Source organism: Charadrius vociferus, unplaced genomic scaffold (assembly GCF_000708025.1).
Source record: "Charadrius vociferus isolate BGI_N301 unplaced genomic scaffold, ASM70802v2 scaffold273, whole genome shotgun sequence".
In the NCBI taxonomy this organism is placed as follows: Eukaryota; Metazoa; Chordata; class Aves; order Charadriiformes; family Charadriidae; genus Charadrius; species Charadrius vociferus.
Genome location: NW_009647750.1, coordinates 697,650 through 722,607, shown reverse-complemented (window position 1 = coordinate 722,607; position 24,958 = coordinate 697,650). Strand labels below are relative to the sequence as shown.

General features: G+C 41.1%; 2 protein-coding genes across 5 annotated transcripts in view; one reads left to right on the top strand and one right to left on the bottom strand.

Moving 5' to 3' along the window:
• CYFIP1 (cytoplasmic FMR1 interacting protein 1) overlaps nt 1-9,510 on the top strand; it is a 59,950-nt gene extending 50,440 nt beyond the window's left edge. For both annotated transcript variants that reach the window (XM_009882106.1, XM_009882105.1), the window contains 6 exons: nt 2,159-2,289; nt 4,569-4,641; nt 5,853-5,947; nt 7,103-7,341; nt 8,270-8,417; nt 8,900-9,510. In XM_009882106.1, coding sequence (XP_009880408.1) covers nt 2,159-2,289; nt 4,569-4,641; nt 5,853-5,947; nt 7,103-7,341; nt 8,270-8,417; nt 8,900-9,064 — 851 coding nt within the window. In that variant the 3' untranslated portion in view covers nt 9,065-9,510. The remainder of the gene's footprint in view (nt 1-2,158; nt 2,290-4,568; nt 4,642-5,852; nt 5,948-7,102; nt 7,342-8,269; nt 8,418-8,899) is intronic.
• Nucleotides 9,511-12,298: 2,788 nt separating this feature from the next.
• On the bottom strand, nt 12,299-22,760 carry NIPA2 (non imprinted in Prader-Willi/Angelman syndrome 2). 3 transcript variants are annotated; one of them, XM_009882103.1, is made up of 7 exons: nt 22,702-22,760; nt 18,034-18,094; nt 17,466-17,681; nt 15,747-15,803; nt 14,885-14,975; nt 14,126-14,286; nt 12,299-13,255 (listed from the first exon to the last, which is right to left on the bottom strand). In XM_009882103.1, the coding sequence occupies exons 3-7, from the start codon at nt 17,602-17,604 to the stop codon at nt 12,618-12,620; spliced, it is 1,086 nt and encodes a 361-aa protein (XP_009880405.1). In that variant the 5' UTR covers nt 17,605-17,681; nt 18,034-18,094; nt 22,702-22,760; the 3' UTR covers nt 12,299-12,617. The 3 variants fall into 3 exon arrangements, with proteins under 3 accessions (XP_009880405.1, XP_009880404.1, XP_009880406.1); XM_009882102.1 differs by having other exon boundaries at nt 17,466-17,688; nt 22,702-22,758; XM_009882104.1 differs by lacking the exons at nt 15,747-15,803; nt 18,034-18,094; nt 22,702-22,760 and having other exon boundaries at nt 17,466-17,604.
• Nucleotides 22,761-24,958: the final 2,198 nt, after the last annotated feature.

Sequence of the window (24,958 nt, the reverse complement as noted above, 5' to 3'; positions counted from 1 at the left end):
TTTCCCTAGCATCAAAAATTTTATGTGAAAAATTTTCTGTCGTACCAATGTGCCTTTTCAACCTCATGTTTAAAATAGGAATCCCAGTATTCAGCACTGCAACATCTCATTGCTATGCTGGGCAGGTGTATTTAAAGAGCAAACAAAAGTGCTCATTGCTGCTTGACCACCTGGGAATTGCAACTGGCCTTTATACTGCAGTGTCGAATGGATACGGACAGTTTTTTGCAGAGCTTTTTCATTCTGTTGTCCCCATGTTATGGGGCGGGGGGAGTTGGTGATGTGCTGGCATGACTTCTTTGCTTTTTGGCTAGATTTAAGTGCATTTTCTTTTGAATAAATCAAGCTCAGCAAACACTTGTTACCTATCTCCATTAGTTTTTCAGTTCTGCTTTTCTATTGAGTCACTAAACTACTCAAGTCAGGTCTGAAATTTATCTCTGCTGAACGTGTGTGGGAACACTCATTCACTGCAAATATTCTATTCACAAACAGTTCTTTGAGATGTAACAGAGCCAGCCCTGCATCCCCTCACCATGCACTTTATTGATGTTTCATGTTACTAATTTTAATGACGTGAGGTTTTCTGTAGAAGTGTGTGGGTTAGCTGTACAGTCCTTCCTTCAATGTATGTTTTCAAGTTCCTCTGCTGAATTTGAGGGATTTCCTTGGCATAGATATGTTCCAGGCTCTATTTTATATTTGGGTGCTCCCCTCTCAGCCATTGCCTTGCTGGGTAAATACTGAAGTCTGATCTCCTGCATGGGAAGTGTTGGTCAGCTGCGCCCAAGGAACACATGGGAAGGCAGTGGGGGGCATCTGTGGTCTTTCCTTGTCTCCTCTAAATTGCTTTAGATGTCATGGGGTGGAGATTTAACGGTCTGACTTAATTCAGTGTAATGGAAATGAACTGCTGTATGTGACATGCAGTTTGAAAGCTTTGCACGATGTATTATTTCTTTCTGTCATTAGTCGAGGTTTTTGGTGGCTTTTTAAAAGGGCCGGGCTTCTGCAGACAGATGAAAAAAAGCTGATAAAAATTAACTTGTAAAAAGCCAGAGAGCTGTCTGACTTACTGCAATTCTCTACTTTTCGTCACCCATCCTGCACATTGCTTTAACCTCTGCGGTGCTGACCAGCTCGGGTCCCTGCAGAAGCTTCCTGGGCTTGTCTCTAACCAAGGGACTGCACAACATTTCTGGGGCTGAGGAGGAAGGAGCTGGAAATCCACCAGCATGCTACGCGTCACTGTTGTTTGGGAGAGGTTTGGTGGAAAAGACATATGTTTATGTAGATTAGGTGGTTTTGAGAATCATAATTTTAGCTGGTTTTTAACAGTTTTTGGCAAACTTTGACAGAAACAGTGTTCTGACTGTGCTTGTTAGTGGGATCTGATGTACCCTTGCCAGCAAAGCTTGACTTGTGATTTCTGTATTTAATTGTTTTGTGAGGTTGCAGATCACCTCTGGCTTTCTGCGGCACTGTCAGAGTCATAGCCAGACACCACCCCTGTTCCCTGTCTTTTTAGCACTCTCCTCCTTGCTGATTCTGTCATTGTGGAAAATAATAGCTGCAAATTGAACGTGTTGGGTGGTGCAGCAGGTTGGTGGACAGAGGCTGGAAACAGGACTCATAGTAGATGAGAGCCCTAGTCTATCTTCCTGCCCTTGGAAATTATTTTCTTACCTCTTACACTGGCTCCCTTTTCCAGGGGTGAGAAGCTGGCACTCCAGTGTGCATGATTTATCCAGTTAAAAAGGTCATCACACCACTGGCTTAACACTTCATAACCTCTGATTTTTTAATGTATTCAAATACTGCTCCTTTCAGTTTCTTCTAGACGGGATGTCTGGAGATAAAAAATCTTGTGTGCTGATATATGGAGAGAGAGAACTCTAAACCTGCACCCTCAGTTAGTTGTGCTCTGACACAGTGTACGTATGCACATTCAGTGCAGCCTTTGAATAGGCAAATTGGTTAGAAAGTTAGTGTGCTTTTGAGGCAGAAAGAAAAAATAGTCCTGATCTGTGTGACTCTTATCCACACGACCAGAATCTTTTGTCTGCTTTCCCAAGGTAGCAGGTGTGCCTGTGTGATCATCACTGGACTTCGTTCTAGCTCCTGAGATTTAATTTTTGTGCTTCATTTTTGATTTCAGGGATCTTGGAATTTTTTCACCATCAGTTGAAGGACATCGTTGAATATGCAGAACTGAAGACTGTCTGCTTCCAGAATTTGCGGGAAGTGGGAAATGCTGTCCTGTTTTGCCTCCTCATTGAACAGAGTCTGGTAGGTGCCTGCTGTGCTAGTTTAAAACCCATCTGTCTCTCAAAATGTACTCTCCAATTTTTGTTACTAACGTCACAAATAACAAGGTTGAAATCTGCAAGTTTGCTGTTGCTGAGGGGCAGATGGGTAGAAACAGTTCTCTGCTCTGATCTCTTACAGTCTTGCAGGGGCTTTCACGTCTGCGAGATAGCAGGGATGCCTGACTTCGCTGGGTGAGAGACATTGCCTTGTGTGCAGTACCTGAGGATCAAATATTATGACCTCGATCATAAACTATGATCAAATACAGTATTCCTGCAGTCAGTCACAGTGTGGCTATTCTCTTTATGTCAGTGAGTTGTGCGTCTGGTACTTTTTCCTTTCCTGCTTGTCACTCCTGGTGTCATCTGAAGCATCGCAAAGTTATCGCGGACTTCTTGGACATTCTTCTTGCTGCTAGGATGCCTGACAGCGGCGCCCGGTCTGCCAGACATTCGTTCATCTGTCTTAGCTTGAATGAAGCTGTGAAACACGTCCAGTCTTTCAGCTGCTTCCTATATGCCCAGCCTCTACCTTACAGCATGCAAAGCTGCCTGCTGCTGAGGGCACGGTGCTACAATTGCTCTTTATCCCTACCTCTTGTTTTCTTTTCCCATTCTTCTTCCACATTATTACTATTGGCTGTTCAAACAAAAGGGCCCGATGTGTAATTTCTTTGTCTTCATGCTTTTGGGTGCTTACAAAGGGAAAGGCGGGCATTGCTTATGGACCAGAACAGCAACAAATGTGCAGTCTTCCCTTTCTTTACCTGCGTAGTGCCTTCGAGACTTGTGTGGGGAGTCTCCCCTGCCTGTGTGTACGGGGTGCTCTGCCCACACTGTGCGAGCACGTGCTGTCACTGAGGCTGGGCTGCCCGTCACGTAGAGATCTTTGCTGACTGCAAACCAGCGACGTCATTTCCTCAGCAAGCTGGCCAGGGGCCTGCTGCTGCACAAAAATAAATCCTCATGTAAGAATCCTTCTCTAGGGTGTATTAAAGCTGTTGATGTTAGATAAGGTAACGAAGACATGCTGTTCCTCAGAGTCCTGTTCATGGTGTTAGAGGATCTCTGCCTTGTGGTGGAGAGTAGTTGGAGGGACAGGTGACGAGCAACGAACCCATATTCAGTAATGGGATAGCTGAAACAAAATGAAGAACTGGATTACTTTGGGTTCACGCTAATGGGGTACGTGGTGAAAGGTCAGGCAGGTGAGGGTCCTCACTGCTTCCTGGGAGGATTGCTTGAGAGTGTACTAAAGTGACATCAGCGCTGGAGGTATCTTCTTTGAGACGTCACTTTGGGGATGCTTTCTAGTAATATACCCCTGCTTGCTGCCCCTCTTCTTGTTTTTGCCCTCGGTGTGCTGCCCTGATGTCCTGTCACGTGTTTCAGTATTTCTCCATTGTGGTCATCTATCATAACCTAACTAGACTTTACCCCAGTGCAAAATGCAGGTCTGTAGTGCGTCTCTGCTAGTGGGTGGGTCTCCTTAACCTTGACTGCCTAGCACAGGCGTTTTCATGGTGTTTCCATCAAGGAGTTAGACATAGGAAAGGCACATGAGCCCTGGCCTTATTGAGGTTATGGCTGTGAACACCTCTTCTGATACTAGGGCTGAGGGATTACAAATGAGTACAGCCACTGTTCCAAAAATGAGGAGAGGGGCATAGCAAAGTCATGCCTCTGCTTCTGGTCATCTCTGCATTTTTTCTGCATGTACGGTGGCCAAGAACCAGGAGACATCTGTCTCCTCCCCTCCCCTGTCCTTAAAGGTGTAAAATACTTCCCAAGAGGTGGTTCAATGCTGTCATTGTGTGTCTCAGCCTGCCTGGTGGGGAGATGCACCCACCACGGTAGATAAGGGGTTGTGGGAATAGCGTTGGTAAAAATAACCAAGCAGTGAGTCGTCTTCTTCACCCTCCTGTTTGTCTGCGCAGGAGCCGTCTGCCGCGTTCACACCAAAATTACTCATTCTGCATTAGTCTTTTTAGTAAATACCCTGTCCTTTACAAACTGCCAGCTGAGGGTGGGAGGAGAGCTGCTGGAGTTTATTTGGGAATCTAAGATAACCCGGTGAATCAAATTGTCTTTGGGGGTGATCCCGTGAGGAGAACGAGGGCTCATAGTGGTTCCGGCGCTGGAGGCTGGCTGCCCTCTGGTGTTTCTGTGACAACATGCTTTTGAAAGCCCATTTTGGGGATCTGGTGTGGTTTGGGGATTCTTCAGTCCTAAATGCTTCTTGTTTCCTTTTTGTTCCAGTCCCTAGAGGAGGTGTGTGACCTGTTGCATGCAGCGCCGTTCCAGAATATCCTGCCCAGAGTTCACGTCAAAGGTATTGGCTAAGTCAAAACACCTTCCCTGGGTAATGCTTTCCTCTTCTCTTGCCTGCTGCTGTGGTTTTGGTGACTGTCCCCAGTCATTCTTTACAACACGGCTCTTAATTACGGGACAGAGGTAACAGATTCAGGCCTGTTTGCCTGGCTGAAAAACATGTGCTTCTTAGCAAGGCTCAGCGCAAATTACAAGAAGAGGAGGAATACCGTGACAGGGAGAAGTGGGATGGACACCCAGGGCAGTATTACCCCTCTATGTGGATGTGGTGAGAGGCTTTTCCGAAGGTGCTGTTTAGCTCTTATAAGATTGTCGATTAAATGGGGTAGGCTTGGTCATACAGGGTATAGGAAGTCTGTCAGCAGAGTAAGTAAATACAAGTGGTCCCTCGTACCAGTAGACTTTTCACATACCTTTTTACTAAACTGGGCATGCAGTGGTGAATGTTTGCAGGATTACTTCCTCTGGTGTCTGCTTTCCTCATCCTTCATCATCAGAAAGTGAGCTTCTGCACACACGCAGACACACGCAGACACACACACACCCCGGCTTCTTTCTGTGTTGCTCCTGTGCCTCCTTTCCTTTCCCTTTCTCGCTGCCAGAGCAGCTGATCTGTCCTGCTCGGAGAAATCTCATCAGCTAAAAGTCTTTTGAGAATATTTCCAGACTCACCGTAGCTACTCGCCTCTCTGCATAAAACTAACCAGACCATTGTAAACAGTATTTTCCCGTTTGCCGGAGAACATTTCCTACTTGCCAGTGACAAGGGGGTATCAACTGCTTTTTTAAGCCTTGTTATACACAGAATTCCACCCGCGTTATACCCCCCCTTTTAGAATCACACATTTTATGTATGAGAAGGACAATTTAGTTGGCTTAGTACAAGTGGGAGTCAAATATGTTATCATCAGCAGCGTAGTAGAGACTTGTATTGGGTCTTCAGTTTAGTCAATTAAATGTATTCTACTACAAATCCCTGGTTTCTTTTTGTTTGCACATACAATGCAACATTTTAAAATATAACTTTTTCTAAAAGCACATTGAAGATTAACCAACTATTTAGACTTGTAAAAATAATTTACCCCATTTTCTACTGCACTGAATAAAGATTGTGTAAAAATAAGAATTTTCTTGCTTAATTTCAATTTATAAAATTAGGTTGACTACCAATTAAATAAATCAGTGCTCTCTTTTTTTTTTTTTTTCTTTCAGAGGGTGAAAGACTTGATGCTAAAATGAAGAGACTAGAATCAAAATATGCTCCACTACATTTAGTTCCTCTCATTGAAAGACTAGGAACACCCCAGGTAATCACTCTCATTTGTGTCAGAGGCAATTCAAGAAAGCCCGTCCTTTCACACGTGCTGACAGCTGTGTCAGAACTTCAACATGCACTCCAGCTTGTTCACACAACAGGATTTTTATTTTTTTTTTTCAGATCCATGGATTTGGTAAAGCCGTTAAAGCTCAGAAGTTTAAAACATTTGAGACTGGGGTGGAATGGACATGTTTTGGGGAAAATGCTAATTTGTATGTGTGTTGCTATGTGATACCCTCTTGGTATAAAGACCAGACTGGGAGGTCCTAGTGCAAATTCCACCAAAAGCAGTCGGTTTTCTTGTGCACGTGTATGCATATATTTTAAAACAAATTATTCCTCTCGGCCAGATCATTAGAAACTCTAGGAAAATGAGCTGAGTTGAGCTTTCCTGGAAACGCAGTGACCAAAGAGAACGTTCTTGAACTGCCTTTGCAGTTTCAGCACAATTTTCCTTTCTCTCAGTGTGAGAGGTACATTAATTCCCTGCTAACCTTAGCAGTTTACAAGTGACGGGCATGTGAATAGCAGAAACTAAGAGCGCAGTGCTCTGAAGCAGACTTCAGGCTGCTTTTATCATCATACGTGCTGCAGCTTGGTAGGTGCTGTTGCGCTGTCGGAGAGCGCTCTCGATGTGATGGCACAAGCTGGGACAAGCACTAACAGGCATTGCCATCTATGGGTTTTGTCTGAGCCTGTTCGTGCTGTCTTTGGAGCTTCCCCATCTCTAGCAGCAGCAGCTGAGGGAGGTACGCAGAAGAGCCCAGGCAGGAGTTACAGCCCGTAGTAGCAGCAGAGCACTGAAATCTTTGGTTTTCCTTTCTGCCTCCATTCAGGCAAAGAATGCTTTAAACTTTCCTGGGACTAGTCCAGGATTAGCATTACTGCAGTTAATGTTACTTAATTTCAAGCCTGTCTGCTTGAAAAGGCTTTCATGGTTTTCTCTGAATGTTTTTTCCACCGAACTGAACCACAGGTTAGTGGTCTCTGATCTCACTTAAAAGTCAGGAGATATTTCTCCTAGAATAAACCAAGCAAAACTGAAAAACATGTTGTTGTTTTGTTTGGTTGGTTTTTTTTAAATAAAGTCTTTCAGTCAAGTGGCTTTTACCAGGATTTTGCTCTTTCTTCTCCCGTCCTCTAGCAAATAGCAATCGCAAGGGAAGGGGACTTGCTGACCAAAGAACGCCTCTGCTGCGGCCTGTCCATGTTTGAGGTCATCCTGACGCGCATCCGCTCCTTCCTGGACGATCCCATCTGGCGCGGGCCCCTGCCCAGCAACGGGGTGATGCATGTGGACGAGTGCGTGGAATTCCATCGCCTCTGGAGCGCCATGCAGTTCGTCTACTGCATCCCTGTGGGAACGCACGAGTTCACTGTGGAGTACGTACTGCCAGCTGCCCGCGGTCCCACCTGCGGCCAACAGTGCTCCGCTTGTCCTCCCTGTAACTGGCCGGGGGGCCCCAGAATGGAGGCGTTTGTTCACCCATATGCAAGAGCTTAGTGCGGAAACAAGGGAAAGGGCTGCCATCGCTGGGAGGGGCTCATAATCCGTGAACACAGATATTATTGTATCTTTAACAAAAATCACCCTCTATTTTCATTACTGGCCGTGTATAATGAGCAATCCTATGACAAACAGGCCCTAGCACGTGTCTTTCAGTAGCAGTCACACCCCTGTGGACACTGAACTTAAGTAAAATAGCTGAGTGTTGGTGCACGTATTTCGAACAGGTATTTTCTTCTCTGAATTAAGAGCAAGAATGAGCACTTGGAAGTTAGCATGATTAACATGAGCTAACCAAGAACTGCAGTTCTTGGTTTTGTTAATTTTGATAATATCCTTATTTTGAAAAACTGTTGAGCTGTAACATGCTTTTCACTGAGCAGTTATGGAGGCAACAGCCCAGGGCGTTTGCTTCCTTTCATGCCTCAACCCAAAGGAGCAGAGTGGTGTTGGATTCCCACTTCGCTTTCTTTGAAAATGTTGTTACCTTTGAAAATGGAAGTGCAGTGCCGCTGGAGTCTAATGGGGAGTGAATGTTTTCGGAGTAAACACTACGTTGTGTAAAGCTGGGAGGGCGATGCACTTCTGTTTTTTTGTTAAGCATCCATTTGCATCGCTTGTGGTATCTGCAAAGAGAACTTAATTTACTAGAGAAGTTGCAGTATTTTCTAGATTAATGTCTGACATACTCCAGAGTGATGCATATGTAGTTCAGTATAATGGCTGATTCCCGAGCATTTATTACGGATATGTTTCTGAAGACACAGGCGTGACGTGCTTTATGTGGCGTGTTCCCTGTTTCAGGCAGTGCTTTGGGGACGGCTTGCACTGGGCGGGCTGTATGATCATCGTCCTTTTGGGGCAGCAGCGTCGCTTTGATGTGCTGGATTTCTGCTACCACCTGTTGAAAGTCCAAAAGCACGATGGCAAGGACGAGGTTATAAAGAATGTGGTGAGTTGAAAACATCTGTTCTGCATTCGCAGTAGTAATACAGACGACAGTAAATCGGAGCTGTTTGTACTCAGATGCAGTGTAGGTGTAGCAATCGCTTTTTAGGATGAAATGCTGAAAATGAGGGCACTGGGGGGTTTAGGAACAAAAGATTAAGGCATTAGTACGGGAGTTTGAAGACTGGTTTGTGAGAATTCCGATTTCCTGAATACGTGGGATTTTCTTAATGCTTTCCATGACATATATGTGCATTCAAGTTATGACAAAGCTGCTGTAAATTGCCCTTCTTTGTACAAAAAGCAGTACTGTCAAAACCCAGAATTTTCCTTAGATTTTCACTTGATTAGCAGTGTAATGGAAACATTCATAACATTAGTGGGAGAGGTGAGGTAACAGCATTTGCTGCTTTTGTGTCTAAGGCTTTTAATCTCCAAAGCTAATTCCTGCGCATCTGTTTATGGGGTTTTTTTTGATGTTTGCAGCCTTTGAAGAAAATGGTTGAGAGAATTCGCAAGTTCCAGATTCTGAATGATGAAATAATTGCTATTTTGGACAAGTATTTGAAGTCCGGTGACGGAGAGAGCACACCCGTGGAACACGTGCGCTGCTTCCAGCCACCTATTCATCAGTCCCTTGCCAGCAACTAGGCTTCCCTCCTAACGATACTTTTTGCACCTATTTAGGCTAAAAGTATGAGAAAGGAAAAGAAACACCCAACCGCAAACCACATCACCAGTTCTAAGGGGTACTCGCACCTGCATTTTTCCAGTATGCCTGCGCCGTGCGAGTGCTGCACTGTCCTCTTCGGTCTCCAAGCACAGTAACTGTATACAATCTATACTTATTTTTCTAGGCTAAAATTTTATACACTTTGATTAAAAACCTGCGACTGTAAAAGATTTTTGAAATCTCTTTGCATTCCTGTATGGAGGTGGCCATTTTAGACTGGACTGGCGTAATTTCCCCCAAAGCTATCAAAATAATAGCTGTGGAGGGCAGGAAACGGTTCTGTAGAAAAAAAATTTTAGAAATCAAATCCTAATTGTTTGTATTAGAGCATTAATTGCTTAATTAGCCTTTATTAAAAAAAAAACCCAACCAACAAACTCTGCTGGTGCTTTGTGAATAATTTTTCTAGTCAGTTGATTGTTTTTCCTCTTTGCAAAACTATTCTCTGAGATCAGTAATTATGGAAATGAAGGCTAATTAAGGTGATTGTTTCAAAGTTATTTAACATGGAGGTGTCTGACAGTATTCTGATCTTGTTAAAAGGCAGTAGTTTGATTAGAACGGGGACTTGTTTACTTTTTCCTAATGAGAGCTTCTAACACAACTTACATTTTGGTTGGCGATACGTACCTGTGTACCAAAATACATGTTTACACGCGGTAAGGAATTCTTGTTTACAAGAATGTTGACTACAGTGATCAGGTGTAATCTGTCCCAGTACACAAACTCTAATGATGTTAATCATGATTTACTTATGGAAAGTATTTGTTTAATTACACTAACTGTATCATGCAAACACGGCATCAGTAAAATTGTTTGTAAAACTTTGCAGCTGTAAAACTTGCATTTTAAAGCAGCCTGTTCAGACAAAAGCAGAACTCCTGCTTTGCGTACTGCAGGATCCTAATGGAGCTTTTCGGTTGGCTGGTAGGATCAACCCCAAACAAATGTGAGTTAAGACACCTGGAACAGACAGAGACGGGTAATTACACGTTTTATCCAGGATACAGATTTCTGTCAATGATATCTGGTTAATGTTTCTTGGTGGGACACCAAGGCGGCATCCTTTTGAGAACCCGTTTTCTTCCCTTCCCTTCCCTCTTGCTGGTTCAAGGTCCAGTTACAGCCCAGCTTTTCTCCTGCTCAGCTCTTTTCAGAGGTTTCACAGCAATGGAATCGAGTCCTGTAATGGGTAGAAACGAGCATTTGACAGAGGAGGTGTGCAGGAGATGAGGAATGTGTAGGTACTGGGCTGGCAAGGAACTGGATTTTGAAGAAAGAAAAGAAATTAACTGTGAAATTCCTCAGTGAAACAGAGGATAGAGATTTGTCAGCCAATCTATAAGCCAATTTCCACAACCACAGGTTTTCCGAGGATGTGTGTGCTCGAGAGCTGCCATTCTGGAGTGGTCCCTGTTGTGGTGAGAGCGCACACAAGGCTGCCGCTGTGTGGGAGACAGCAGTAGGAAACACTCGTGCTTTGTTATGCCAGCTCGTTGCAGGATTTCTTTTACAAGACGCTTAACAGACAGTTTTCTTTAAGAAATGTTTCTTTTTTGTCCTTCACAGCACTGTGCCAAGAAGATTTCTAGTCAACCAAACATTATTCCCTGTGCTTCAGGCTTCAGCTGAGGAAATGAACAACTTTAATAATTTGTTGAGACAATCATTGGTTTAGGGATAAATCTCACACACCAAAGGCTGTGGCTTGGCAATGTGCTGCAGAAATGGTTAATACAGCCTGATTTTTTTGTTTAAGAACTATTTAAAAATAACTAATCACAGTGTGAATAAAGAAAGTTCCATTTCTTGCTAGTTAATTGGCAGCACCAAGTGGATTCGTCTCTAACATATTGAAACTACTCACATTCATATGTACTTTATGATCACTTTTTTCCCTTTAGTATGAGTTTAAGAGAATTCAGACGTTAGTCCCATGAGATGTTTGCTTCACATTTTTCAAAGGTAGATTACTATTTTTTCAACAGGATTATTAGACTTGATGGGAGCTAAAACCTCTTCAGCTGGTATAACTGCTTTTCCTACGTAAAAGGAAAAATGCAGGGAGGTGCGCAAAAGATGTAACTTTTTCATTTTTAGTTATTTATCGTCAAAACCCGGTGTGTCTGGAGGCCAAAGTGCCAACCCAGAGTTCGGTGACTTCTCAGCAGTTTGACTTCTTCCCTGCCGCTCCCCGTGACTGTGCTCTTTGTTGCGTGTTAGAGGGATGAGTTTCCGTGACTGAGCACTGCTGATGTGATGTCCCTTAAAATCAGGCAGTTCAAATCCTGTTCTTCAGCCAGAGTTTAAAGAACCTTTCTCTTGCGTGACACCTCAGCCCCTCCTGCACACGATGTACCAAAGGAAGGCAGCAGAGTTAGTTTCACAGGTAGGAACTGTTTTTTTTCCTCCTAATAATAATCTTAAATTATACTCTTAAACAGCAAACACTGACAGCTTAGAAACTTAGAGCAGTAACTAGTTGTCTCTGTCCCATATAATTTCTAACTATAGTAGAAATGTTCTTACAAAAACTCTTTTTTTTTTTGCCTTTGTGAACTTGAATTACCACTCACCTCCCTCACCACTTTTTTAAGCAATGGCATTATGTTCCAATTTTCTGGCCCTTTTTCAGAAAGTGTCACAGCCAGTAACCGCACTACTGCAAAAACCCCTGCAATTCTGTGCACTGAGGCTGTACCATCAAAAGCACAGAGCAGCTCCACAGAGCCAGGGCAGGGTGGTGTAGCAAACACTGAACCTGGCCTCTTTTAGAGAAGAGGGAGTAGCTTTTTTTTGGCTACTATTAAGGACTTAAAATCCTTCCTCCTGCATAAACTGGCACGGCAGGAGCTACCACCTCACCTACCTGAGCAGAGCAGAAGCTCCCGCCTTGTTGCTGCCAGCCAGTTACTCTGATTTGGCAAGGCTGGGGTTTTTTTGATATAAATCCTGCAAGTTTAACATACAGCTTTAGTTAAGCAGCATTTTCAAGGATTCATCTTGCTTGGTTGTAGCTTTCCCTTTCCTCTTTTACAAACCGCAGCTCCTGTTTCAGTACGTTTACAGTCGCTCAGTGTTCAGGGAGGGCACAAGTACAAAGGATTCAGGTTCGCTGCAATCTTTTTACCACCAATGCAGAAATAAAGCGATTTATTTTTGATAAAATTGTCATTAGTGCAATACATCTTAAAACAGAAGAATGAAATGACAGTATTTACACATAACTTAAGCAACAAAACCAACTGTGGTCTGAGGTCATTTTAGTAATTTTTAAAGTAAAAATAAGGCAAATAAACCCCCCTTCCGTGTTCTTTACCCAAACTAATTGAACATAAAAATTAACGATTGTCTACACATACTGTTAAAAAGTACATGAGTTTCCAGACACGCTCAGACATTTCACAGCAGAAAAAAAAAAATAATCCAGAGTTACAGAATCTTCTTTTCTTAAGTAACATGTAGATATTTTCAGAAGGCTGACAGACTTCCATTTCTCCTGGCTGAGAGACTCTCAGTGGACTGTATTTCACCTAAGCAGGGAGAACTTTCTTCATCATGATTAAAGCAGTCGTACGTGCTCAGCAAAGTACCGTTTGCTGCTCTATCATCTTTCCGCAAAGAGAGGGGCAGATTTGCTAGGGTGAAATTAACATCTTTGAAGGCATGCAATAAAAAGATCCCCACAATAATAGTCAGGAAGCCACTGAAGGTGCCAATAATGTCATCGGCCGCCATGTCTTGCCATTCCTTGAAAAGGATGGCGGAACAAGTTAAAACAGATGTTGTAAAGATTACGTAATATATCGGAGTCACTATCGAAGTGTTGAATATATCCAGAGCCCTGTTTAAATAGTTGATCTGCGTGCTCACACAGACAATAAGGCTTAGCAGCAGAATCCAAGACAAGGGATGTTTCAGCACTGGTTTTCCTGCAAAAAGTTCCTTTATAGCGATGCCCAAACCTTTGACACAGGAGACCGATAATGCTCCAATTACAGAACAAATTGTTATGTACACAAGAATGTTGGTCTGTCCGTGGCGAGGTCCCACCACAAATATTAGAATTAAAGACACAATGACAACAAGAGTTGCGAAGACCACAAAACCTGTGGTTGGGGAGAAAAAAAGAAACCTTGTTATTTACATACACTAGCAAAAGCATCTTGGAGGTACCAAGAAAACACACATCATTAACAATGCTAAGCTTAAACAGAAGAGTTCAGGATGTTTCTCATTACTCCTCCAACATCAAAGTTAAAACAATTTTAGAATGAGCTAGCTAAAACAAAGCATGACACTCGGGGATGCTGTATTACCTGTACCATACTACCAGCAAGATGAGTCCAGAATTAGATTGCGAGATTGCCTTATGCACAGAGTCACTGAGGTGTAGCTGCCACTGGATACGGGCCTGTGTCTGAATGCTTTTTAGGGAGGTAGGTTTTGGCAGGCTGCTACATTCACCTGCAGATTCCCAATAATCAGGTAATTCCTTAAGATCAGATTTTTAATCTCTGTGCTGGCGATTTCCTTGTGTTTAAAATGGGAATTGTCTTTGCATACATAGTATTTTGCGGATACGTACTTGTGAGTGCCTTATCTTCCATGTAAGCACAGGAGCTCGTCTCCCGGATTACGCTTCTCAGCAGCCACCTACCATGGCACCTGCTTTCTCATTTTAAGGATAGCACGTCCATTAACATCTATAGAAGTTGTGTTTATCCAAATGTGCTGCTGCATTTGTTTAAACTCTCATCGCAGTGGTTCACATCAAGACACTTCGTTCAAGGCCTGACAGGTTCACTGGCATCATGCAACACTCCCTATGGAATTATGTCACAGAATTCCAATGGCTACTTAATTTTCACAACATGAAGCAGACACAGGCTATCTTCCTGGAACTTGAAAGCAGCGGTAATGAAACTATAATAAAGAAATGATGGGCTGCATACATATCAAGCCAGCGTTTTTCTCACCTGGATCACCTAGTTTGTGGGACATTTCATTCAAAGTTTCTACCTCCTCCTCTTGTGGAGCGTGAATTACCATCACAGTTGATCCCAGTATACTTAGCAAACACCCAATTTTTCCATGTAGATTAAGTTTTTCATTTAAAAAGAAGGATGACAGAATGGCACTAAGAAAAAAAAAATGCACCAGGAAACATGGAATTAGTACTATCTCATTAATTTACTCATCAATTTACAGGTTGCTTTGACTGTACAGGTCACTAGCATACACAGCGTGCAGCAACACTATTAATGTCCATAAATCAGTTACAGTAAATCTACTAATTGAGCATTTACTTAAAACAGCTACATCGTTGGTTTTCTGTCTCAAGGTACTTTGCTATGGACAGAACTACCTGTTAATATCTGGCATCTTTCCCCAGAACCCCTTTTTTATACTACCTCCCCAAAATCTCTGTACCTAAGCACTTGTAAAAATAATTCTTAAAAGACAAAAATCTTACCTCTAATTGGGAATTAAAATACTGTGTTGTATACAACATGTTTTTGAAACACAGAAGATGACAGCTATTCACTGCACTGCTAGAACCCTTTTAGAGCAGTCACGTCAAGAAACTTAAAAGTTACTCCTGATGTTTGTAAGTGCACTTTATGTACAGTTAAGAACAAACCACATTTATTACAGCATAATTCAGTGACACATTTCTAAATAAATATTTTACTTCCCTCTCTGAAATCACTCTGCTGTTTGTTAGTGTTTCTTACCTTACAAGAACACTGAGAGCTCCTAAAGGAGTCACTAACGTAGCTGGTGCAAAAGCATAGGCAGCAAAGTTAGCTACTTCGCCAGCTCCCACTGCAGAGTAATAAGAAGAACAATTTAAGAAAAGGAGTTAGGCTGTCTTACGCAACAAACTTGTGAATCAGTGCAAGTGTTCTTGCAGACACAAACATGCAGTAAGGGAACAATGGAAAATTCTAATTACAGCATTCAGCTAACAGTACTAGCAGAACACCCCCCCCCACCTCCCCTGCTATTGTATTTTAAAAACAGGCTGGGGGACTATAACAGGTATTAAAATTAATTCAGCCAAATTAGAAGGTGTTTTATTTTGGTGTCTATGTTGTAGCTCCCCAGCCTGCCTACTCGAGTCATCAACTTTTGCATGGAGAAATTTGCAATAGCAGGATACAGGATGATGCGTACATTAAGCTACAGTTACCTGAACACCGCCAGTGAGTTGAGAGTTTAAGCAATGAAAAAACCAAAAAAAGTTCAGAAAATAGGCATCATCCCAAAATATTCTTCCCTCTAAAGAATCCTGTATATCTAAGCTCAGGTAAAACCCTAAATGCATATGCTAGCGAAGAGATAGAGGAAGAGTGACATCTACCTACTTCCACTGCCCAAAGAGGGCACTTAAAGAAAGAACTTCAGGTGTCAAAAAAGTTAGATTGAAATCATTAGAGCTGCACTCATCAAATCACCAGACAGCATTACCACATATTGTAGAATCCCCATCTCACTCCTTTTTTGTAACCATTGCTGCCATCATATGTTATTTACTTTAATTATATAACACAGATTGGATTTTATACTTAACTTGGATGTATTTTTGATACTTACTTGAAAGAAGTCCAGCCCACCACAGCCACTCCTTAAGGTACGCGTGACCACCTTGACCTAAAATTGAAAGAATGTTTGCTACTTCATTAAAAAACACACATTGACAAACAGTAAGCCCCATCACTGATAACATCGCCATAACATAAAATCATTTCTGCAGCCCATGCCCTTAACAACACAGGCAGCATTTTGATACTTAGGCTTTATAGTTAAGAGGGTTTGAAAGAAAAATCTTCAAGTTTCTGATGTGTGTGTGCCTCCTACAGCCTACTGTAAAAACTAGTTATTTTATTTCTTTTGTATTAGAAATGGCACTGATAACCCTATGTGTACTCCACTGAAAAACAGTTCTTTCAACTCACTGTAATGACATGAAAAGACAAATTATGTGTCTCTTACGAGAGTGCTGCTTTTTGGAAATTGTCTGTGGCTTATGTGGTTGATTACATGTACAAATGTGTGAAACGTAGTCACACTTTCCCATTCCAAACCAGGGAGCATGAATTACGCATGTCAAGATCAGAGCAGAGGTGAAAGGTACCGAATTAAAAATACTCAGATTCAACCTTCTGAATCATCTGAGAATGCAGCAACCATCCTGTCTAAGTCTACCTTCTTTCAGTCTCAAACCATTGCCCCTTGTCCTGTCACTACAGGCCCTTGTAAAAAGTCTCTCTCTGTCTTTCTTTTAAGCATGCTTTACATATTGAAAGGCTGCAATAAGGTGTCCCCGGAGCCTTCTCTTCTCGAGGCTGAACAACCCCAACTCTCTCAACCTTTCCTCAAAGAAGTGTTCCAGCCCTCTGACCATTTTCATGGCCTTCCTCTGGACCGGCTCCAACAGGTCCGTGTCCTTCCTGTGCTGCAGGCTCCAGAGCTGGATGCAGTACTCCAGGTGGGGTCTTGCCAGAGTGGAGCAGAGGGGCAGAGTCACCTCCCTTGACCTGCTGGCCACACTGCTTTTGATGCAGCCCAGGATATGGTTGGCCACATTTGTCCTGATACCGGGGGCTGCCCTGGCCCACGTGCAGGACCCTACACTTGGCCTTGTTGAACCTCATGAGGTTCACACGGGCCCACTTCTCGAGCTCGTCCAGGTCCCTTTAGATGGCATGCCATCCCTCGGGCATGTCAACCACACCACTCAGCTTGGTGTCATCTGCAAACTTGCTGAGGGTTCACTCGATCCCACTGTCTATGCCATTGCTGAAGATATTAAATAGTACTGGTTCCGGCATGAACCTTGAGGGGCACTACTCATTACATGCAATTATTGCATGCACATTGATGAAGATATTAAATAGTACTGGTTCCAGCATGAACCTTGAGGGACACTACTCATTATATGCAATTATTGCATGCAATTTTTAGTTTTCTAAACCAACGCAAACGCAGTTAACATTCTCCAAAAGTCACTCATTCAGGAGCACAGATTTAGTTAAGAATGGTGGTTCTAACTTCAATTTGTAAGTACAATTCCAACTTAACTGACATGCAAAGGAATCCTTCCCTAGAGGGCATTACATGCAAATGAAATAGTGTGTATCACACACAGACTTAGGTATATCTGACATCAGAGAAAAAAACTCATCAGCTCTATGTTTTAGGTTACATATACCTGTAACAAACAAAAAAAGTCAAACAAGAATGTAAGTTCAGTAATAGTCCATTAAATGGCAAAACTTAAATGTCAGCAAATTTCATAAACGTGTTATTTACCTGCTCTCATGGAGCCTTTCCTAGCTAACCGGAGAAGGCCTTTCTTTTTCAGGATGAAACTTCCTCCGATGAAAATGCTGGAACTCATAGCCAACACCAGACCAATACAGAAGTCATATCTCCCACGAGTTTGGCTCATCTCGTAAACTACTAAAGACTGTCACATTGATCAATGAACAGCAGAACTTCTGTTACTCAACACAAGATGATGCGAGACTGAAACCTGAGCAAGATAAAAACATCAGAATTAAACTGGTAGAAATGCAAACTGTATAGGAAAATCTCAACAGCTCACGTGACTGGTCTCAGCTCTGAGTGTTCGAAATAAAAAAAAGGCAATCTCTGAAGCATGTGTAAGCTTGAACCATGGATGAGTGACTAACAAGTCTGAACACGCAGAAGGAAGGGCTTCTGACCTGGCGTGTAGAAACAGAAACCTGAACAAATAAAATTTCTTTGGAAAAAGTTAAGGAAAAAATAAAGATATGTCATTTATTTTTCTTTTCATTAAGTACTCAGGTCTCTGGCACACCACGTAACTGACAATACTGAGCAAACAACTACTTACATTGAAATAAGTCTGTAAGAGAGTCTGAGAACAGCCACAGCTTTTCTTCCATATAAACTCACTAGAACAATGAAAGCAAAGATTAGAATGGGTGTTTAATCATATAGTACTTTCCCTAACACAAACAAGCTTGAGATGTATGCACAGGTCTTTATCCTCTAACCAACAGGAAAATCTGGAACAAGAAATAAGGCATCTGTTTGTTGATATATTTTAGAAAGTTTCCCATACCTGTATGAAGCATCTTTTCAGCTTAGCTACAGTAAGTATCGAGAGTTTACAGTTTAAAATCTTTCACCTAGCCTGCCAAGACTCCAAATTTAGTTAGGTAAGACCTTCAACAACAGCGTAGCAGAAGATAGCAATTTTTAGGCTCGAAATCAAGATTTTACATATTCAACCTCCAGCTTAACAAGAAAATTTATTTCAGTGCATCTTTTCTCCTGATACATGCTGCGATTAGGAGATCCTGGATTCCACCTAACACACAAGATTTTGAATTTAAAGTATCTCTATAAATAACTTTTAAACTGAAAAATAAAGCTCAAAGTACTTTCAAGGTGATTAAGCTCTCGTTAAGTATGAAGGGAAATGAAAACTATCTTTAGGCTTTGATTTCAAGACAACTGATAATTATGACAGTATAAAGAACTGTTCTAAAGGAAGAAAACATCTATAGATAAAACAATTTTTATTTCCTGGCAACACCAATCACAGATATGCCAAGACTAGCATTTAGGTCCCTAAGCAATTATTTTCCAGATACTCAGAAGCATAGCGTATGACGTAAGTTGCATTAACAAGCTTTTGATTTGAAAGGAAAAGGGGGCAAGGAAAAGGACAGAACGAAATATTTCTACTTTATATTCCAGTCTGCCATGCTAGTTCAGTTCCGATTCCCGCACCTGTTTCTTCAAAATCGCTTTTCTTCCAATACTACCTTTCCCTGTACATTCCTGCTTTTTTTGCTTCCAACTACAATTAATTGCTACACCCCTAGGAAAACCCTAGCAGAGAGCTACAGGTAGGTTAACATTAAAACTGAACAGATCCTCCTACTGGCATCCAGTTAGGCTGTGAAAAAGTAGAGGAAAACAGTCCCATCTAATAACCACTCAACACGGTACTACTTTTCTCAAATCCTCTTCCCTTAATCCTTTTTTAAATGTGAATGAACTGCAAGGGTCTGCTGTCATTTTTTAGCAACTTTTAAAAATAAACTTAAGTAGAGTCTTGCAGGATACAAAATCACCTATCAAACAAAACCAAAAAAGACAAATCATTAGCGTGGGAGACAGACCAGAACAAGCCACATCACTCACTGCATCAAATATTTCTCTGATATTGAATTCAAAGCAAGACTTTCAGTCCCCTGAAGGACAAACGCATTTTTAATGCAAGAAAAAGACATCAAGAGCATTTTGTGACTGTTCTCTCTACCATCTTTTCTAGCAGTCTTAAGTCACACTGTTCAGGTAATCAAGCTAAAAGTGTTCTTCTAGCTCCAACTGGTGTAAAATGTCATATTGGTATAGCATCACCTGCGGGAAGAGGGACTTCTTTTGCTGAGCTTTTCTACTCTACCACTATTTTCAACAGTTGCTACTCCAGTTATATTACTAATGGGAGTATTTTTACTAGTGTAGCTTTTTACTAAAACAGAACTCACCATACTGGCAAAGCCACTTCTTCCCCCCCCTCCCCCGCCCCCCCCTTCTCCCTGGCTTGCATAGCTTCATCTCCACGAAAACATTTCTGACAGAGGTAGAGAGCTAGTCCCTTCCTGACATCTTCCACCCACTCCATTTCAGAGAAAAGGGAGAAGCACAGGCTGCTTTTCTTTGGAATACAGGAAGAATTGCAGATAAATAAGGGAAACTTGCAAGCTAACAGGTAGTTTTCTGAATTTAGACTTAGAAATGCCCTAAAGCTGCTACACTTCAAAACTAGTAGTTCCACTCTCCTTCAAGTCCCAAACACATTTAAGAGTTTTTGATTCCCCAACAACCACTTTGTTACATTTGTACACAATTCAAATCTTAACCGCTTCTTCACATGCTAGCTCTTCTTTCTAAGTTTATTTGTCCAAACAGACATGGCCAGTCCCATTTCTGCTTGGGCTGGACTGCCATGCTTCCATGTAAGGTTTATATAGATGTCTACATCTGTTGACCATTTCTGCAGCACGTGGTGAAACCCAGCTTCTCTCTGAAGAGATTTGGTTCAGTGTGCACACAGCGCAGATGTAATTCGCATGTGTAGGACTGACACGTACAGCTGCAAAGTCAAAGCAATAGCAGGCACAGGAAGTTTTTACACTTCATGAAATCAGTAGTTTAATTCTAACCCTAAGACTTAATAAAAGCAGAGGAACTAATGTGTCCTTGTAAATATCATCAAGAAAAATTACTATCTTTGGAAATAAGAAAAGAAAATGCCATGAAATGAGCAATTTCTGAAATAAATACTCCTCTCATGTTTCAGCTTTGGGACATGCCAAAGCTGTCCCATTCCAGCAGCCAGGGCCACTACTAAGTTATAAACAGGAGAGAAGCCAGAAAATGTAGGAGTTAAACAAAGCTGGCAGTGGTTTTGGTTGTGTTTGGTGTAGTACTGCAACAGTTCTTTAATCAAGTTCACACAGAGAATACTTCATCCATCCAAGACTAGTAGGTTTCTGGAGTTCGCTGCTCTGATTTCAGAGATGTAACGAGGGGACGAGACTTTCCTACCCACAGAAGCTACAACATTTACAATGCCATTTATGAACTGCCTGTGGATCATCTCGTATCATGAGTCACAACTCTCAGTGTGCAACAGTACAGTGACAGACAACACAGGGGACGTCTACTGAGTTTGAAGGTTATCAGACAGGGAGAGATGGAGAAAAAGTTTTCTGAAAAAAACTGTGGGACATAAGTGCAGAGACATAAGCAAGTCCAGATTAGCCACAAAGTTTGTTTGCTTATTTTTAAGATGTAACTGAGAAGCACCACAAATGCTGACAAGATCTGATCTGAAACACAAGGAAATACTTCTTTGTCTCCTTGCTCAAAAGTCCTTTTCTCCCCAAAACAGCACACACAGAGCCCTCAAAAGATGTTATATAGTTATTGTAACAAATAAGCTACCTAAACATTCAGATACCCTAAAAGTGGTGTCATGAGATGAAATAATATTTTCCATTTAAAAGCAGATAAGCATGAGGGAGTTACCAGCCAAAGAAAATTAGTATCACTTCCACAAGCTGTACATTGTGTGGAAGCAAGAATTATAGTTGGTGAAAGTAAACATGGTGGATTCTTCCAACTTGCCTACTTGGCCACCAGCCCTCAAGAGTTCAGCAGACAGTCTTTAGTCCTAGAAGTAATCTAAATATATGCTAAAATATTTATATGCTAGAATTCACAATTTTCTTGTCTAAAAACTGATCTTCCTAACTGTGAACAGGATGATGTCACTAAGCTAAAAAGGACCTTAACAGGTCATTTACTTCAACCCTTTACCATATAGAGCATCATTCACTGCTGCTCTTCATTACAGATAATTCAGCCAAACTTCTCCCAGAAAATATTTAGGAAGGAAACTTCACAACCACCACACCCTTTGATGCTCTGAGCTTTGATGCTCTTAGGAGCTCTCATTATCTAATGATCTTCACTTCGACTACCAAAGCCCATTACGTTTGTCCACTCTGGACTTGGAAAAGACATAACTCCCTTTGTCTTTGCACCCACATCTTAACATTACTCTGCAAGTTAGGTTCTTGGCACCTCCTGCTGTGCCACCCTTTGGGTTCTTTCCCAACAGCCCACAGGTTTTGGGTTGGTTTTTTTTTTTTTGTTTTTTTTTTTTTTATGAACTGCAACTCCCAAAGTGCAACTCACTATTTTAGCTGAGTTACTATTACTTCCACTACACAGTGGAAGACTATACTTCTTTTCATACAAGCCCAAACAGGTGGTTTTCTTGGCCCTTCCTGAGCAGTCATCTACAGTTGACTCATTTTCAACCTATTAGTATAACCTCTAAATTCTTTTCTACAGAACTACTGTTCTCTGAACTGTACTTATATAGCAAATTCTTCCTGCCTAGGTGTAATAACTTTCATTTAATCCTACAAAAAGCATCTTTTTTTCAGAACTGTTTCCTGAAAATATTCATCCAAGTTCACACACTAGCAACCCTTCCCTGCTCAATGCCATTACTTGTTTGTCCTTTCAGCCAGATCACTAATATTCAACAGCACAAGACTCAGACATGACTGACACGGAAGGATTTTTAAACAAAGGCCTGTTTTCAAAAGACATTGGTAATAGTCACTCCAGGTACAGCTATTCAGCATCTTTTGAACTATTCTGTGGGATTTTTATTTTCCATTCTGCTTATTTACAGCAGTTCCACAAAAAGTTTTATGTTTCTAACATTGAAATAGAGCACCTATTTAATGCCCTCCAAGCCATAAAGCTTTTCACGGAAGAAAAAGGGGTTAAATCAACAAGTTGATTTTAACAAATACATATTGACTATTATGTGTCACATTGACTATTATGTGTTCCATTCTTCCTTTCCACAGGCATAAAACCAGAGGAAACAGAAACAGTCCCAGACAACAAAAATGCAAATAAATGTTCAGTCATGAGCCTTTTGAAGGCTCATTATACATACCAATTTTGTTCCAAAATCCAGAGGCATTCACTTCTTAAGTATTTCAATGTTAGGTTTCTAAAATATAAGTTAAAAATAACATTAATTGGCATTTTAAGAATTCAGCTAAAAAATTATGTCCATCATGTCAAATTAATTTTGTTTCCATGCATGACACACAAGACTGCACATTGACTCCTCTGTGCTTTCAAAAGGGACAGGATTTTTGTTTTAAAAACACTTGAATAACAAAGTAGTGTAATTTTAAACTTGATCTTCCTTAGGTATGTCTCACCTGAAGCGTTACAGTTATTTCATCCCTTTGCTTTTCACTTTACTAATCAAAGAAACTAATGTGCGATCTAAGCTATTCTTTAGAAGGTAACATGCTAAAGTTTAATTGAAATACTATCCTAGTCCCTTCAGTTTTGTTCTGTAGCTTAAGTGCTAAGGACTTTTATTACAAAAACTAACATAAAGTTTTAACTATAGGCTTTGGTATTGTGAGTTTTCAGAGGATGTTTATGTACAGAACTCTGGGGTGGTGGGGAGTATCAACACAGAAATATCCTCAGTAAGATTATTAAAATCCCCCAAATATAGCTAACTCTTTAATCCAAGTCTTCCTCAGTTATGTTCTCTCCATTCATGAACATATCCTTTAAAGACAGGTACAGGGAGAACACTGAAAAGACAGATATAACATAGCATTAAGATAAAAGAGCTGCTGGTTCAAAGCTTAGTCATGGGCATCTTTAAAACACTAAGATGCACACATACAGTACCCTAAGATTCTGTATACGTTATTTAGGAAAGCGTACCTTCAATTTTGCACTGTAAGTCTGCCCCAATACAGATATAGTTTTTCTGCTTTGTCAAAGTTAAATGAGTGGGCAAACTTATACACGTAATTATTTACATATTACATAGGCAATTTAAAAATATATTTACTTATAAAGATCATGTTATACACATGCATATATATAATATAATGTTAGAGGCACTAACGCAAGTAATCAGAAATCAAAGTATACATTAACAGTTCTGAAGTTGACTACTCTAAAAGTTTTAGTTAAACTGCAGGAAAACTTATCCTTCACGGCAGATTTCTATTACTAAAGCAAAAGCAACAAGCATTCCATTTTAGGGAACTGTGAGAAAACATGCAAAATGCTACACTAAAAATTTTTGTACATCTTATTCTTTGTATTTGCAATTTGTAGTTATTCTCTTCTATAAAAAGAATGCTCAATTAAAGCATTTACACATAAAATTAAAAAGTAACTTCACTAAAACAGTGTTATTCATTAGCTAAATGCAAACTACAGACAGTGGTTTATAGCTAATACTGTATTGACTGGGTTTCCCGGAAGTCTATCAAAATAAACTCAAGATAAGGGTAGATGACATGACTCCCTTCATCTTTGCCGTACCTTGCACACTAGCTCCACTCTCAGCAGGATGAGTCACCAGCACAGGTTCACTGAAGTTCTACCTTTAGTATTTAAGACGGCCAGTTTCAAATTTAAGATAACCCAGCAAGTTAAAGTCAAATCTAGACATTAGTCACTGTTTTTTCTTTGACGTGACTGATAATCTTTTATAACCTGCTTTCTATTTGCTGGGATTTTACCCTGAGAATTAGTAACTTTAACAAAAGCAGAACTGGTGTGACGCTCAATTCCAAATACGATACTAATGAAAAGTTACACAATAATTTCCTATCAACTAATTTGAGGAAGGGGAAAAAAAACACAACTAATGAGGCACATCCAAAGCATTCAGAAATGCCATGATGACTTATGTTTATTACATTTTAATTAAAAATAACGTTAGCAGGAAAATGGAGAAAGGCGACTGGTTGAAAAAGATCAGAAAAAAAAATCAGGGACTAAAGAGACAGACCCAGCTGATATCTTCACAGAATAAGAGTGAACACAAATAATCATTCTGAACTACAATGCAAAGCTAACATTAGTTTTTCCCACCTCAAACTAAAGCACTGCCAGGGCTTTGAAGTTTGGCTGAAGTTGGTCTGGAACCAAGCTGCACAGCCTTCAACCTCACCTAAACTCAGTCCTGAACCAACCCGAAGACAAACTGGTTTAGCTCCCCGATTAACAACACACACACTCCATGAAGAAGTACAACAGCTCTGGAGCTCTGGCAGAACTCGCATACCGTAACTCGCCAATTCTGCCCAGCTAGAGCGCCTAACAACCAGGCAGAGTTTTATTTTTTATCTTGGCCTCCTGAGCCCAAGCCACAGCAAGTTCCT

What these genes read in the sequence shown, in the direction of transcription:
- NIPA2 (XM_009882103.1), bottom strand. Translation starts at nt 17,604, where the DNA reads ATGAGCCAAACTCGTGGGAGATATGACTTCTGTATTGGTCTGGTGTTG. An exon ending in GCTCTCAGTGTTCTTGTAAG is followed by an intron (nt 14,287 to 14,884) that starts GTAAGAAACACT and finishes TTTTTTTCTTAG; the next exon opens with TGCCATTCTGTCATCCTTCT. An exon ending in CCACAAACTAGGTGATCCAG is followed by an intron (nt 13,256 to 14,125) that starts GTGAGAAAAACG and finishes CCCCAACCACAG; the next exon opens with GTTTTGTGGTCTTCGCAACT.